Source organism: Elephas maximus, chromosome 1 (genome assembly GCF_024166365.1).
Source record: "Elephas maximus indicus isolate mEleMax1 chromosome 1, mEleMax1 primary haplotype, whole genome shotgun sequence".
Lineage (NCBI taxonomy): Eukaryota > Metazoa > Chordata > Mammalia > Proboscidea > Elephantidae > Elephas > Elephas maximus.
This window is the reverse complement of record NC_064819.1, coordinates 44,011,324-44,023,809: the sequence shown is the minus strand read 5'-3', so window position 1 is coordinate 44,023,809 and position 12,486 is coordinate 44,011,324. Positions and strand designations below refer to the sequence as shown.

General features: G+C 43.7%; 1 protein-coding gene across 1 annotated transcript in view; it reads right to left on the bottom strand.

Annotated features, from left to right (window-relative positions):
• Window positions 1-623: 623 nt before the first annotated feature.
• Window positions 624-12,486, bottom strand: part of PSMG4 (proteasome assembly chaperone 4) — a 17,129-nt gene continuing 5,266 nt past the window's right edge. Inside the window, exons 2-3 of the mRNA XM_049875462.1 lie at window positions 7,226-7,301; window positions 624-846 (exon numbers count right to left, since the gene is read on the bottom strand). Coding sequence (XP_049731419.1) covers window positions 725-846; window positions 7,226-7,301 — 198 coding nt within the window. The 3' untranslated portion in view covers window positions 624-724. The remainder of the gene's footprint in view (window positions 847-7,225; window positions 7,302-12,486) is intronic.

Below are 12,486 nucleotides of genomic sequence, written 5' to 3'. Positions count from 1 at the left end.
CAAGGTGGGTGCTGTTATTCCCGTCAAAGGTTAGGAAAACCCACTGCCGTAAGGTTAGGAAACAGGACCACAAATGGAGTAAGCTACGGAGCTAGGACACAAACCAGGTCCAGGGAGACCGGTGCCAGAGAGAAGCACTGAGCAGTGATGAGCCTCAACTCGCCGGCAGACAGAGGCCTTAGGAAAACACACCCCCAGGACGTGTTAGAAATTCTAACTGGGAGTGTACACAATTAACAGCCAGGGCTGATGTAAACACTCTCAGATTATTGGATTAGCCAGCTTCAATCCCAACAAAACCTCATCCTAGCCCCTTCTGGAAACCCTGGTGGCATAGTGGTTAAGTGCTATGGCTGCTAACCAAAGGATCAGCAGTTCGAATCCACCATGCGCTCCTTGGAAACTCTATGGGGCAGTTCTACTCTGTCCTATAGGGTCGCAATGAGTTGGAATCGACTCCATGGCACCGGGTTTGATTTGGTTTTGGTTTAACCCCTTCTGTCATCGAGCGCTCAAAGGAAGACTGTTTACTGCTCATTTGGCTTTTCTCCTTTCCCATACGGATCAGTATGAGCCTTTGGCCCAAACCCTGGTGAGGAGAAGAAGTTAAAAGACTAACCTTCAAAAACAAAATTTAAACATAACTTGAGGACCATGAAATTCAATACATTTATTTAAAATGGTATCATACATAAGTTACAGATCCTCACTTCTGCCAACTCAGCTAGAACTTCTCCGGAAAAGCGTCCATTTCTTCTTTGATCCTGTTTTCCACAAGTAATGAGAAGCTGCTGTCTGTATTCTGAAGATTATAGCTGACAAACACCTGTTTGTTGGTCTTCCTGGCTGCAAAGAGACGATACATTGACACACAGGTGAGAGGGTCGCTGGGAAAAGGACCAGGTTAGGGGAGAGAGGAAATGCTCTAGTTTTTGGCTCTCCACAGACAGCTGCTGCAGATGCACACTAACAGCATTAGACCCTCTCCTAGTCTCTAGAGGGTCACAAGTGTGGTCCCCGGCAGCACCAGCATCGTCTAGAACTTGTTAGAGATGCAAATTCTCAGGCCCTCCCCAGACCTGCAAACACTCAGGGGTTGGGGCCAGCAATCTGGGTTAACAAGCCCTCCAGGTGATCCCAAACATGGAAGTTTCAGAGCCACTGCTACACTTACAGGGTTTCATTTTTTCACCTTTTTAAAAGCATGGATAACATTAAATTGCTTCATAACAAAGTACGTTAAGTATAAAAGCATTTAAAATAAAATATTAAAGTTCTTCAGTGCCACTCCCAGAGATTTCATCCCTATGCATTTACACACACACAGTATATGTAGTACACACACACCATATATATGTATATGTATATATGTATACGTATGCAGTGTATGTATACACATGGTATATATGTATACCATATATGTATGTACACACACTATGCATGTACACACTATATATACACACACTGTATATAGGTACACAATGTACACACTGTATGTACACACTATGTACACACACAGTATATATGTACACACTACACGTACATAATACATATAGTACACACTGTATATATGTACACACACTGTACAGTCTATGTTCACACCATCTATATGTACACACACACTGTATGTACACAGAATATGCATGTACACATATATATGTACACTGTATATATGTACACACTATATAAGTATGCACAGTATGCATAGTACATATGTATGCAGTGTATACATGTACACACTACATATGTACACACCATATACAGTACACACACAGCATATATATGTACATAATATATATGTGTATATATAGTGTATACACATACACAGTGCATACATATACATAGTGTGTATATGTACATACAGTGTACAAATGTGCATATACAAGACACAGTGTACATATACGCACACAGAGACACAGTGTATACGTACATATACACAGAGACAATGTATATGTACACATACTGTATATATGTACATATATACAGAAACACTATATATGTACATATATACAGTGTACATATGTACATATAGGCAGAGACAGTGTATATGTACATATACACAGAGACACAGTGTATATATGTACAATACAGTGTGCATATGTACACAGAGATGCAATGTATATGTACATATATAAGGAGATACAATGTATATGTACCTATACAATGCACATATACAGAGACAGTGTATATATGTACAATACAGTGTACGTATACACACAGACACATTGTATAGGTACATATACAGAGATACACAGTGTATACGTACATATAGTGTACACATGTACATATACATGGTGTATTTGTACATATACAGAGACAGCATATATATATGTACAATACACACTGTACATATGTACATATACAGACACACTGTATATGTACATATACACAGGCAGTATATATGTACATATACAGTGTACACATGTACAAATACAGACAGTGTATATGTACATACACACACAGACACACAGTACATATATGCGCACAAACGTTTAGTTTTCAATTTGATGATGAATGTATGTATCAGCCCCTTTCTATACAACCAGTAATAATCAGGTGAGACATACTGGTCCAACTGTAAAACCTAGCTTCAGAAAGACAGGACTGGGTTTTGAAGACAAGCCGGCAATGAGCCTGAAGCGCTGAAACACCAACTGTGCTGTGCGCAGGTGACCTCCTCACAGCCTACAAGGACCCTCGTGCCAGGCCTCACCCCAGGCTTAAGGCAGAGGCAGGAAATTCCACTCACCTGTGGAGAGGCACCCACCCCTCTTGCCACCACCCCGATACTAGTGAGTCATAGTCTTCATCATCTCATCCCCATCATTGTTATCATTGTCAACAGTGGTGAGGCGAGGCAGGGCACACCAGGAGCAGCACAGCACATGGCTCCTCTACCTTGGGAGCCACCATGGGAGCTACCACAGGAACACGCCTGGACCCGACTCCATCATGTGGCCAGCCTGTCGTTCCTGTTGTCACCATTGGCACCACAGGAGGTGGGTGAGCAGGGCCTGGGCATCGCAGGTCAGTTCCCTTGGGCCCACCATTGCCTGGAGCCTCTATGGGCCCCGACCCTGGTTTGTCAAGTGAGGACAGGCAGACCACGGGATCTCAGACGCCTCTCTTCAGCTGTGTGAGGCTGTGGGTCATAAATGACAGGGCAGCCTGACACCCCATCGGACAGATGAGAGCACTCCTGTCCTGGGAACGGACAACCAGTCTCAGCCTCTCCAGCCTCAGTGGCCCCACCTTGGACACATCTACGGCAGACCATAGGCACTGGAACTTGAAGAAGAGAAGCGGCCTTCTCCCGCAGTAACACTCACGCACCAGTGCTTCAGGGGACTCCTGCCACCCCTCTGCTGAGAGCGTCCCTCCTACCCCCTCAACCTAACAGGCAAGCTGTTGCTAACCCTCCAAGACTCCGATCCAACTTCAGCTCCTCTCCAAAGGTCTCCCAGGCCACTCCCTGCCTCCCCAGTGCCCGCATGACACCCCACTACTGCCCATATCCTACATCATTACAAATAAAGGCGTATCTCGTTTTATTGTGCTTCACTTTATTGCACTTGGTGGATACTGCGTCTTTTACAAATTGAATGTTTGTGGCAACCCTGCATCCAGCAAGTCTGTGGGCACCATTTTTCCAACAGCATGTGCTCACTTCCTGTCTCTGTGTCACATTTTGGTAATTCTCACAACATTTCATACTTTTTCATTATTATTATACCTGTTACGGTGAATCTGTGATCACTGATCTTTGAGGTTACTATTGTAATTGTTTTGGGGCACCATGAACCCTACCCATATAAGACAGTGAACTTAATTGATAAATGTTGTGTGTACATTTTGACTGCTCCACCAATAGGCCATTTCCCGTCTTTCTTTCCTCGGGCCTCCCTATTCCCTGAGACCAGACAATATTGAAATTATGCTGATTACGATGGCCTCTTAAGTGTTTGAGTCAAAGAGTCGCATGTCTCTCACTTTAAATCAAAAGCCAGAAATGATTAAGCTTAGTGAGGAAGCCATGTCGAAAGCCCAGACAGGCTGAAAGCTAGCCCTCTTGTGCCCAAAAGTTAGGCAAGCTGTGAATCCAAAGGTAAAGTTCTTGAAGGAAATTAAAAGCACTACTCCAGTGAACACACAAATGATAAGCAAAACAGCCTTATTCCTGATACGGAGGAAGTTTCAGTGGTCTGGATAGAGGGTCAAATCAGCCACAACATTCCCTTAAGCCAAAACCTAATCCAGAGCAAGGCCCTAACTCTCTTCAATTCTATGAAGGCTTAGAGGTGAGGAAGCTGCAGAAGAAAAGTATAAAGATAGCACAAGTTGGTTCATGAGGTTTAAGGAAAGAAGCCGTCTCCATAACATGAAAAGTGCAAGGTGAAGCACCAAGCTATTCAGAAGATCTAGCTAAAATAACTGATGAAGATGGCTACACTAAAAAACAGATTTTCCATGTAGACAAAACAGCCTTATATTGGAAGAAGACGCCACCTAGGACTTTCATAGCTAGAGAGGTCTGATGGATCTGGGCAAAATAAATTGAAAACCTTCTGGAAAGGATTCACCATTCTAGATGCCATTAAGAACATTCATGATTCATGGGAGGAGGTCAACATACCAACATTAACAGGAGTTTGGAAGAAGCTGATTCCAGCCCTCGTGGATGACTTTGAGGGGTTCAAGACTTCAGTGGAGGAAGAAACCGCAGATGTGGTGGAAACAGCAAGAGAACTAGAAGTGGAGCCTGAAGATATGACTGAATCGCTGCAATCTCATGATAAAATTCTAACAGATGAGGCCTTGATTCTTATGAATGAGCAAAGAAAGTGGTTTCTTGAGATGGAATCTACTCCTGGTGAAGATGCTGTGAACACTGCTGAAATGTTTTAGAATATTACATACACTTAGTTGACAAAGCAGTGGCAGGGATTGAGAGGACTGACTCCAATTTTGAAAGAAGTTCTACTGTGGGTAAAATGCTACCTAACGGCATCATATGCCACAGAGAAATCTTTGCTGAAAGGAAGAGTCAATCAGTGCAGCAAACTCCATTGTCTTATTTTAAGAAATTGCCACAGCCACCCCAACCTTCAGCAACCACCACCCTGATCAGTCAGCAGCCATCAACATCGAGGCAAGACCTTTCACCAGCAAAAAGATTACGACTCACCGAAGGCTCAGATGATGGTTAGCATTTTTTAGCAATGAAGAATTTTTTAATTAAGGTATGTACATTTGTTTTTTTAGACATAATGCTACTGCATACTTAATAGACTACCAAACCAATAACCAAACCAAGCCCACTGCCGTTGAGTCAATTCTGATTTATAGTGACCTACAGGACAGAGCAGAACTGCCTCATAGGGTTTCCAAGGAGTGGCTCGTGGAATCAAACTGCAGACCTTTTGGTTAGTAGATGAGGTCTTAACTACTGTGCCACCAGGGCTCCTAACAGACTACAGTATAGCATAAACACAGTCTTTATAGGCACTTGGAGGTGAAAAAATTTGTGACTCGCTTTACTGTAGTGGTCTGGGACCGAACCTGCAATATCTCCAAGATATACCTGTACTCCACTGTCTCCTCCAGCAGACCAGGGGCCTTATAGGATGTAGTGAGGCTTGTCTGAGTTTTCCCAGCGCCAGGATAGTGTCTAGTTCATCCCAGGTCGGGGACCACATATCCCAGCCTACCCGAGACAGTCCTGGTCCACACCTGCTCTCCCAGCTTGAGAACTACCGACACCCCTTTCACACTAGCCAGTGTCCAGTTTGGACAAATGACGGGCTCATTCGATTACAGGCAACTGTTAAATGGTCTGATGAACAAATGTAAAACCACTGATCCAACATTTCATCTTAATGCTTACTGGCTCCAGGAGAGCAATTCCCAGCTGTGAAAACACAGGCCTTCAAAGTCATCTAATCCATCTCCTCCCTCTTCTTTAGCACTTACTCGCCCAATCAATACACATTCGTTGAGCTCACACCCACCATATGTCAGATCTTACGCTGGGTACTGACAATTCCATGTCTGTAAAATAAGTATTTAAAAAAAAAAAAACCTAACCTGTTGCCGTTCAGTCAATTCCAACTCATAGCAACCCTACGGGGCAGAGTAGAACTGCCCCATAGGGTTTCCAAGGAGCGGCTGGTAGATTTGAACGGCTGACCTTTTGCTTAACAACTGAGCTCTTAACCACTCCACCACTAGGACTCCAAAAACCCAAACCCATTGCCATGGCGTTGATTCTGACTCATTGCGACCCTACAGGACAGGGAAGAATGCCTCTTAGACTTGGCGAAGACTTCAGTAATCCATAGGAAGTGTGTAATGAGGTGCTTGGCACACAGCAACCCCTCAATAGATATCCTTATTTTTATAAATATGACATTTCTATGTTGCCCTACAACATAAGTTTCTCCAAACGAGGGTCTAGGCTCAGTCCCCTGGATACTCTCGCACCAGGAATAGTGGGGGCTTGGTCGCTGGGTGAGAGCTGAGGTGACTGGGGACTCAGAAAGGGCCCCAGAGGAAGAGGAGGCACCCCCATGCTGGTGGTTTCTGGGAGTCGTGACTGCCTAGTGACCAGGGACACTCACGCTGGGGTTAGCAGGCACGCATCTTCTCACCTGTCCGGTATGTACAGAAGAAGTGTGTGAAGGGATGTGCCTTCCCTCTCTCATGCTTTGTGTTCCTGCCCACTCCACACTCATCCATCAGCCAAGCCGCCTACTCCTCTCCAGCCCCAATGAGCAGTGCACTAAGAGGCAAAGGCAACCCTTCTGTCCAGCAATGGCACCTTCTCCATGCGCTCCGCCGCATCCCCACAAGGTCCTGGGAGGTAACCTTGAGCCCCCGCCCACTAGGCACTGTGGCATCACCTACTCTCCTCCTAGCTCCACAACATTCCTGAGTGTGAGGAGACAAATGCACTCATGGGAGAAAACGAAACAGATTTGTCTTTCATTTCCTGGATGTGGCAGCCTCAGCAGACGGGATAGTAGCAGTGAATACAACATGTCCCGCTAACAAAGATCCAACATACACGTCCGCATTTACCTAGTGAACAACGACCTGAATTTTCTCTTAATACAGGTTCTTTACTTCTAAGTGGTTTGCTTCAGGTTTCATTACACAGAGCTCACAGGACTGGGCTCATAGGAAACAAACACACGTGCGTGGCAGCCCCAGACCTGCCAGTACGTACCTAGGCGCTGGGCCAGGCCAGTGGACGTTGTGTCGGAAGTGTCTCCAAGGAGGGAAGTGGACACTGGAATGGAGTCCTAAAAACAAAACAGAGAAGAAAAAAAAATCTTTGATGGTTACAAGGGAGCGGAGGGATGGGGAGGATAAATCACTAACTAGATAGCAAACAAGTGTTAACTTTGGTGCTGGGAAAGACAACACACAATATAGGGGAAGTCAGCACAACTTGACCAAGGTAAAGTCATAGAATCTTCTAGACACATCCAAACAGCCTGAGGGACCAAGTTGTTGGGGCTGAGGGTTGGGGACCACGGTCTCAGGGGACATCTAGGTTAACTGGCATATCATTGTTTATAAAGAAGATGTTCTATATCCTACTTCAACGAGTAGCAACTGGGGGCTTAAAAGCTTGCAAGCAGCCATCTAAGATACGTCTTTTGGTCCCATCCCACCTGGGGCAAAGGAGAATGAACGAAGCCAAAGATACAAGGAAAATATTAGTCCAAAGGACTAATGGACCATATGAACCACAGCCTCCACCAGCCTGAGCCCAGAAGAACTAGATGGTGCCCAGATACCACCACCAACCACCCTGACACATATCGCAATAGAGGGTCCCAGAGAGAGCAGAAGAAAAATGTAGAACAAAATTCAAATTCACCAAACAAAAAGAGACCAGACTTACTGGTCTGACAAAGACTGGAGGAACCCCCGAGACTGTGGCCCTCGGACACCATGCTAACTCAGAATTAAAGCCACTCCTGAAGTCCACTTTTCAGCCAAAGATTAGACAGGTCTATAAAACAATAACACACATGGGGAATGTGCTTTTTAGTTCAAACAAGTATACAAGACCAAATGGGCAATACCTGCCCCAAACAAAGACAAGAAGGCAGGAAGGGACAGGAAAACTGGATGAATGAACACAGGGTAGAAAGGTAGAAAGTGATGACACACTGAGGGGATTGCAACCAATGTCACAAAACAATTTGTGCATAAATTTTTGAATAAGAAACTAATTTGTACCATAAACTTTCACCTAAAGCACAACAAAATTAAAAACACAGCAGGGAACACATTACTACTACTCCCCTGAGCAGGCTGCCAGGCGTCTACTGCTGGGATGCTTCCCGAGGGGATGGTGCTGAGTTCCGCTGCATCAGAACACATTTTCCAAGAGAAGGAAGGCTTGTACTGTGTCAATGGACAAGCAGGCTTAACCCCTGAAGCAGATGAAGTCACCAGAGTGGGCATACTCTACAGAGAAAACACTTGCAGTCCACCCACAGTACTGTTCATGAGGACTAGGACTCACCTGACAGGGCACTTGTTTTAGTGTAAGAAACTCAAAGCATGCTCAAGGGGCAATGTTACAAACAGGAGGGTTAAGGCCGCAGCAAGAAAGAAGCTAATCCCAGAGCCTAGGTGCCAAGAGTTTCAGGCCCTCCTCCCCCAGAGCTCCCCCAGCTGAGAGGCAGAGGCTGGTAGGAAAGCAGCCTCCACTAGACCCAGCTCCATTCCCAAAGGCTCCTCTCGTTTCTGCAAGTTAAACAAAGGCCCTGTGGCTTTGGGGAAGGACACTAGCCACCGGCATCCACATCATGAAAATAAAACTTCTGAATATGCTTAGTCAGTACTTGTTTCAAATAAAAAGCAATAAAACTAAAGGAACAATATAAATAATGTGAAAATAAATAAATATGGCCCTTGTGAAATCTGGAAGTGATCTTACGTCCAATGACTTTGGAAGTAACCTCCCTAGCCATTAAAAAGGCCCAGCTTAAAAGAAAGTAGTTGCTGGCTGGCACACACAGTTAAGTGCTCAACTACTAGCTGAATGGCTGGCTGTTCAAACCCACCCAAAGGTACCTTGGAAAAGAGGCCTTGTGCTCTGCCTCCAAAAGGTCAGTTTTGAAAACTCTATGGAACACAGTTCTACTGTGACACAAACGGGGTCGCCACGAGTTGGAATTGACTTGAGAGCAACTAACAAGCTTAAGGGAAAAACCAACAAACTCATAATATGGCCAAAGCTTCCTTTATTAAAATAGCAGATTTCCAGAAGAAAAAGCCTCGCTAAGAGGTTGAGGTGTCTTAGAAAGTGATAGCGGTTTTTTGAGGGACACAGCTAGAGAAAGAGGGGGAGGCTCTGGGGTTTAGTGCCTTCCTTCCACCTTCCAGGTCCACAGCTGAGCTAAGCAAACACTGCATGTGTGCAGAGCCAAGACAGCACAGTCAGAGTGGACTCCTTGTCTCCTACAGGTGAAAGCAACGACAGAATTGGTAAAAGGCTGTAAAAGACGACCAAAAAGCATAAGATACTAAACAAATAGAAGAACATTCCATGTTCACAGATTACACTTACCATATTTTTCACAAAATATATATACACGTAACATGGAGACATGACGAAATTATGTAACAAAGTTCTAGCATAGCGCGCCCAGGTCTATACCGCCATGTCTCGAGACATTCCAGAACAAATTTCGGCCTCATTCACCCCATTACAAAAATGTTACTTTCGATCGTATTTGTATAATAAAAGCATGAGCCATGTCAAAAAGTCATATATTGAGATTTGTAGTTCCCTGGTAATAGGAAAATAAACAATTGAAGCTGTGTGTTTGTTTCTATTAACTTGATAATCATATCCCTGTCGCTTTTGAGTCATCCATCGGAATCTTGAATCTACCGAAGCCTGTCCATAAATCACGTGCTATCAATTAGAATCGAAGAAGCCTGTGCTGGCATAAATGACATCCAGTAGCTATCAACAGGAATCTCAGTTCAATTTGCATTGACATAATCACCACAGTCATCTTCTGACTCTGGCTTTTAACAGAAGTAAACAAAACAAAACTGATACATGACCACTGCTGGCTCAACAGATGAATGCAAAAAACTTATTGGATCATATTAAATGAAAACATTAAGCTATTATTTAAAAAAAAAAAACCTGTTGCCGTCGAGTTGATTCCGACTCATGCGACCCTATAAGACAAAGTAGAACTGCCCCATAGTTTCCAAGGAGCAGTTGGTGGATTCAAACTGCCAGCCTTTTCGTTACCAGCCGAGCTCTTAACCACAATGCTACCAGGGCTCCTAAGCTACAGAAGGTCTGCTTATTTCGTAGTCTAATCATGTCTTATTAGAGCCAGTATCTTTGATCAATGATCCTAAGTCACCTTAGCCATATGCTTGCGAGCATATAAAGACTTCTTGTACACCTCACATTGAGATTCGCGATCTATTTACTAGAACCAGCCAGTTATCGATTATATTGTGCACATTTTTTCAGTGTATAAATCTAAATCTTATAACCCTACAGGGCTGTGACAGGAATTAAACGTAAGTCCTACACTGCTGACTTCAAACTGAAGGTGGTTGCCAGGGCAGAAAAAACAGGCAACAGAAGAGCGGTGGGAGTTCAAGGCTGGAGAGTCGTCCGTTTGCAAATGGAGAAAGGAGAAAAAGGAGCTGGAGAAAATGAATCCACAAAAACACGCACATGGTGGGCCTAAGGCAAAATGGCCTGAGTTAGAGAACAACTTGAAAGAGTGGATAGTTTCTCGAAGGGAACAAAATTAATCTGTCTCTACTGTCACAATTCAGATCAAAGTGAAGCTTCTGGCAAATGAAAGAGGAATCCCAGATTTCAAGGCAGGTTTCACTTAAAAAAAAATTCATGAAAAGGAATGGCCCTTCTATGAGAATGAGAACCACTGCAGGCCAGCAACTTCTGGATGACTGGGAACAAAGGATGGTCAACTTCCATGAATTCATCACCAAAGAAATCTCTGAGCTTGGTATCTCTGCGATGGATATAATTAATACAGATGAGGTTCCAATGTCTTTCAACATTTCCAGCCACCAGGATTGTGCTGCTTCAGGTACAAAAACTGTGGCCACAGGGCATGAAAGGGCTGGCGTTACCGTACTCCTTGGTTGCACTGTGAGTGAGGTAAAATTAAAGCTGATAGCGATTTTCAAGAGAGTTACCAAGCCCCGTGAAAAACTGCCCCCCATTGTGGTTGTTCATTGTAATAAGGAGTGGAAAAACTGTGGTGTTATGAAGGTATGGGTAGATAAATGTTACCGGGCCAGGTGGGGGGGATTCTTTTTGAAGAAGTCTTTATTAAATTCTGACGCCGTGGCTGCTCACCAATTAAAAAATTTTCAAAATTATAGTAACTCAATTGGTGCCCATACAGCAGTCGTACCTGGTGGCCTTACCTGCAAGCTGCAGTTGCTAGGTATATCGGTCAATCATCCGTTCTCAGGAGAAGAGAGGGGGATGAATGAACAGTATGGGATGCATGAATTTACACCATTAGGATGACTACAGCAGGCGATGTTTATAGAAGTCTGCAAGTAGGTGGCTTCTGCTTGGGGGGAAAATAACCCTAGAAACCATCCACAACAGATTCAGAAAGGTTGGGATTGTTTACCAGCAGGATACCGATGACAAAGATGAAGATGCCAAAGGCAGTGATGATGACAACAGTTCAGAGGTCATAAAAGAGCATCTGCGGCAGCTCTGAGATATTTCAATGATGATAGCGACAAAGGATCGGACTTCAAAGGGTTCTAAGAGTCAGATGACGATGATGAAGATGATAAACTAGAATGGCCTATCTTAAGATGAAAACAATTTCTTCTGGTGATTTTTATTTGTTGATTTCAAAGATGTTTATTATCAAAACTTATGTTTCATTTTAAGATTTACAACAGCAATAAAATATAAACATCTTGTTGTTTAGGCCTAGGACCATTTCTCTTACTCACCAATTTCTAGCTCTTCATGCATTCATACTCTTTGACTTCAACGTGGTGTCCCATTTCTATCACGAGCCAGTTTGGTTCACCGTTGATTGCACTTGGTTTAGGAAAATACCTACCTTCAATGAAGTTTCCATGAGGTGAGCTTTATCCCAGTAACATTAAAGCCATCGGATAGAAAAAAAATTGAAGTCAGCAACACATAAAAAATATTAGTATAGCGCGCTTATGAAAATAACGCGCAGGGGAGTTTGCATGGTTTGCAAGAAACAGATTAACACCTGCATTGTTTCTGTAAAAATACTGTAATATTGTTAAGATGTCAATTCTACCCAAAGTAATCTACAAATTAAACAAATCCCTATCAAAATCCCAACAGCCTTCTTTGCAAAAATGAAACAGCCAAACTTTAAAGTCATATGGAAGTGTATGGGGCCCCAGACAGGGGATGCAATCTTGAAAAGGAAGAACGAGGTAGAAGGA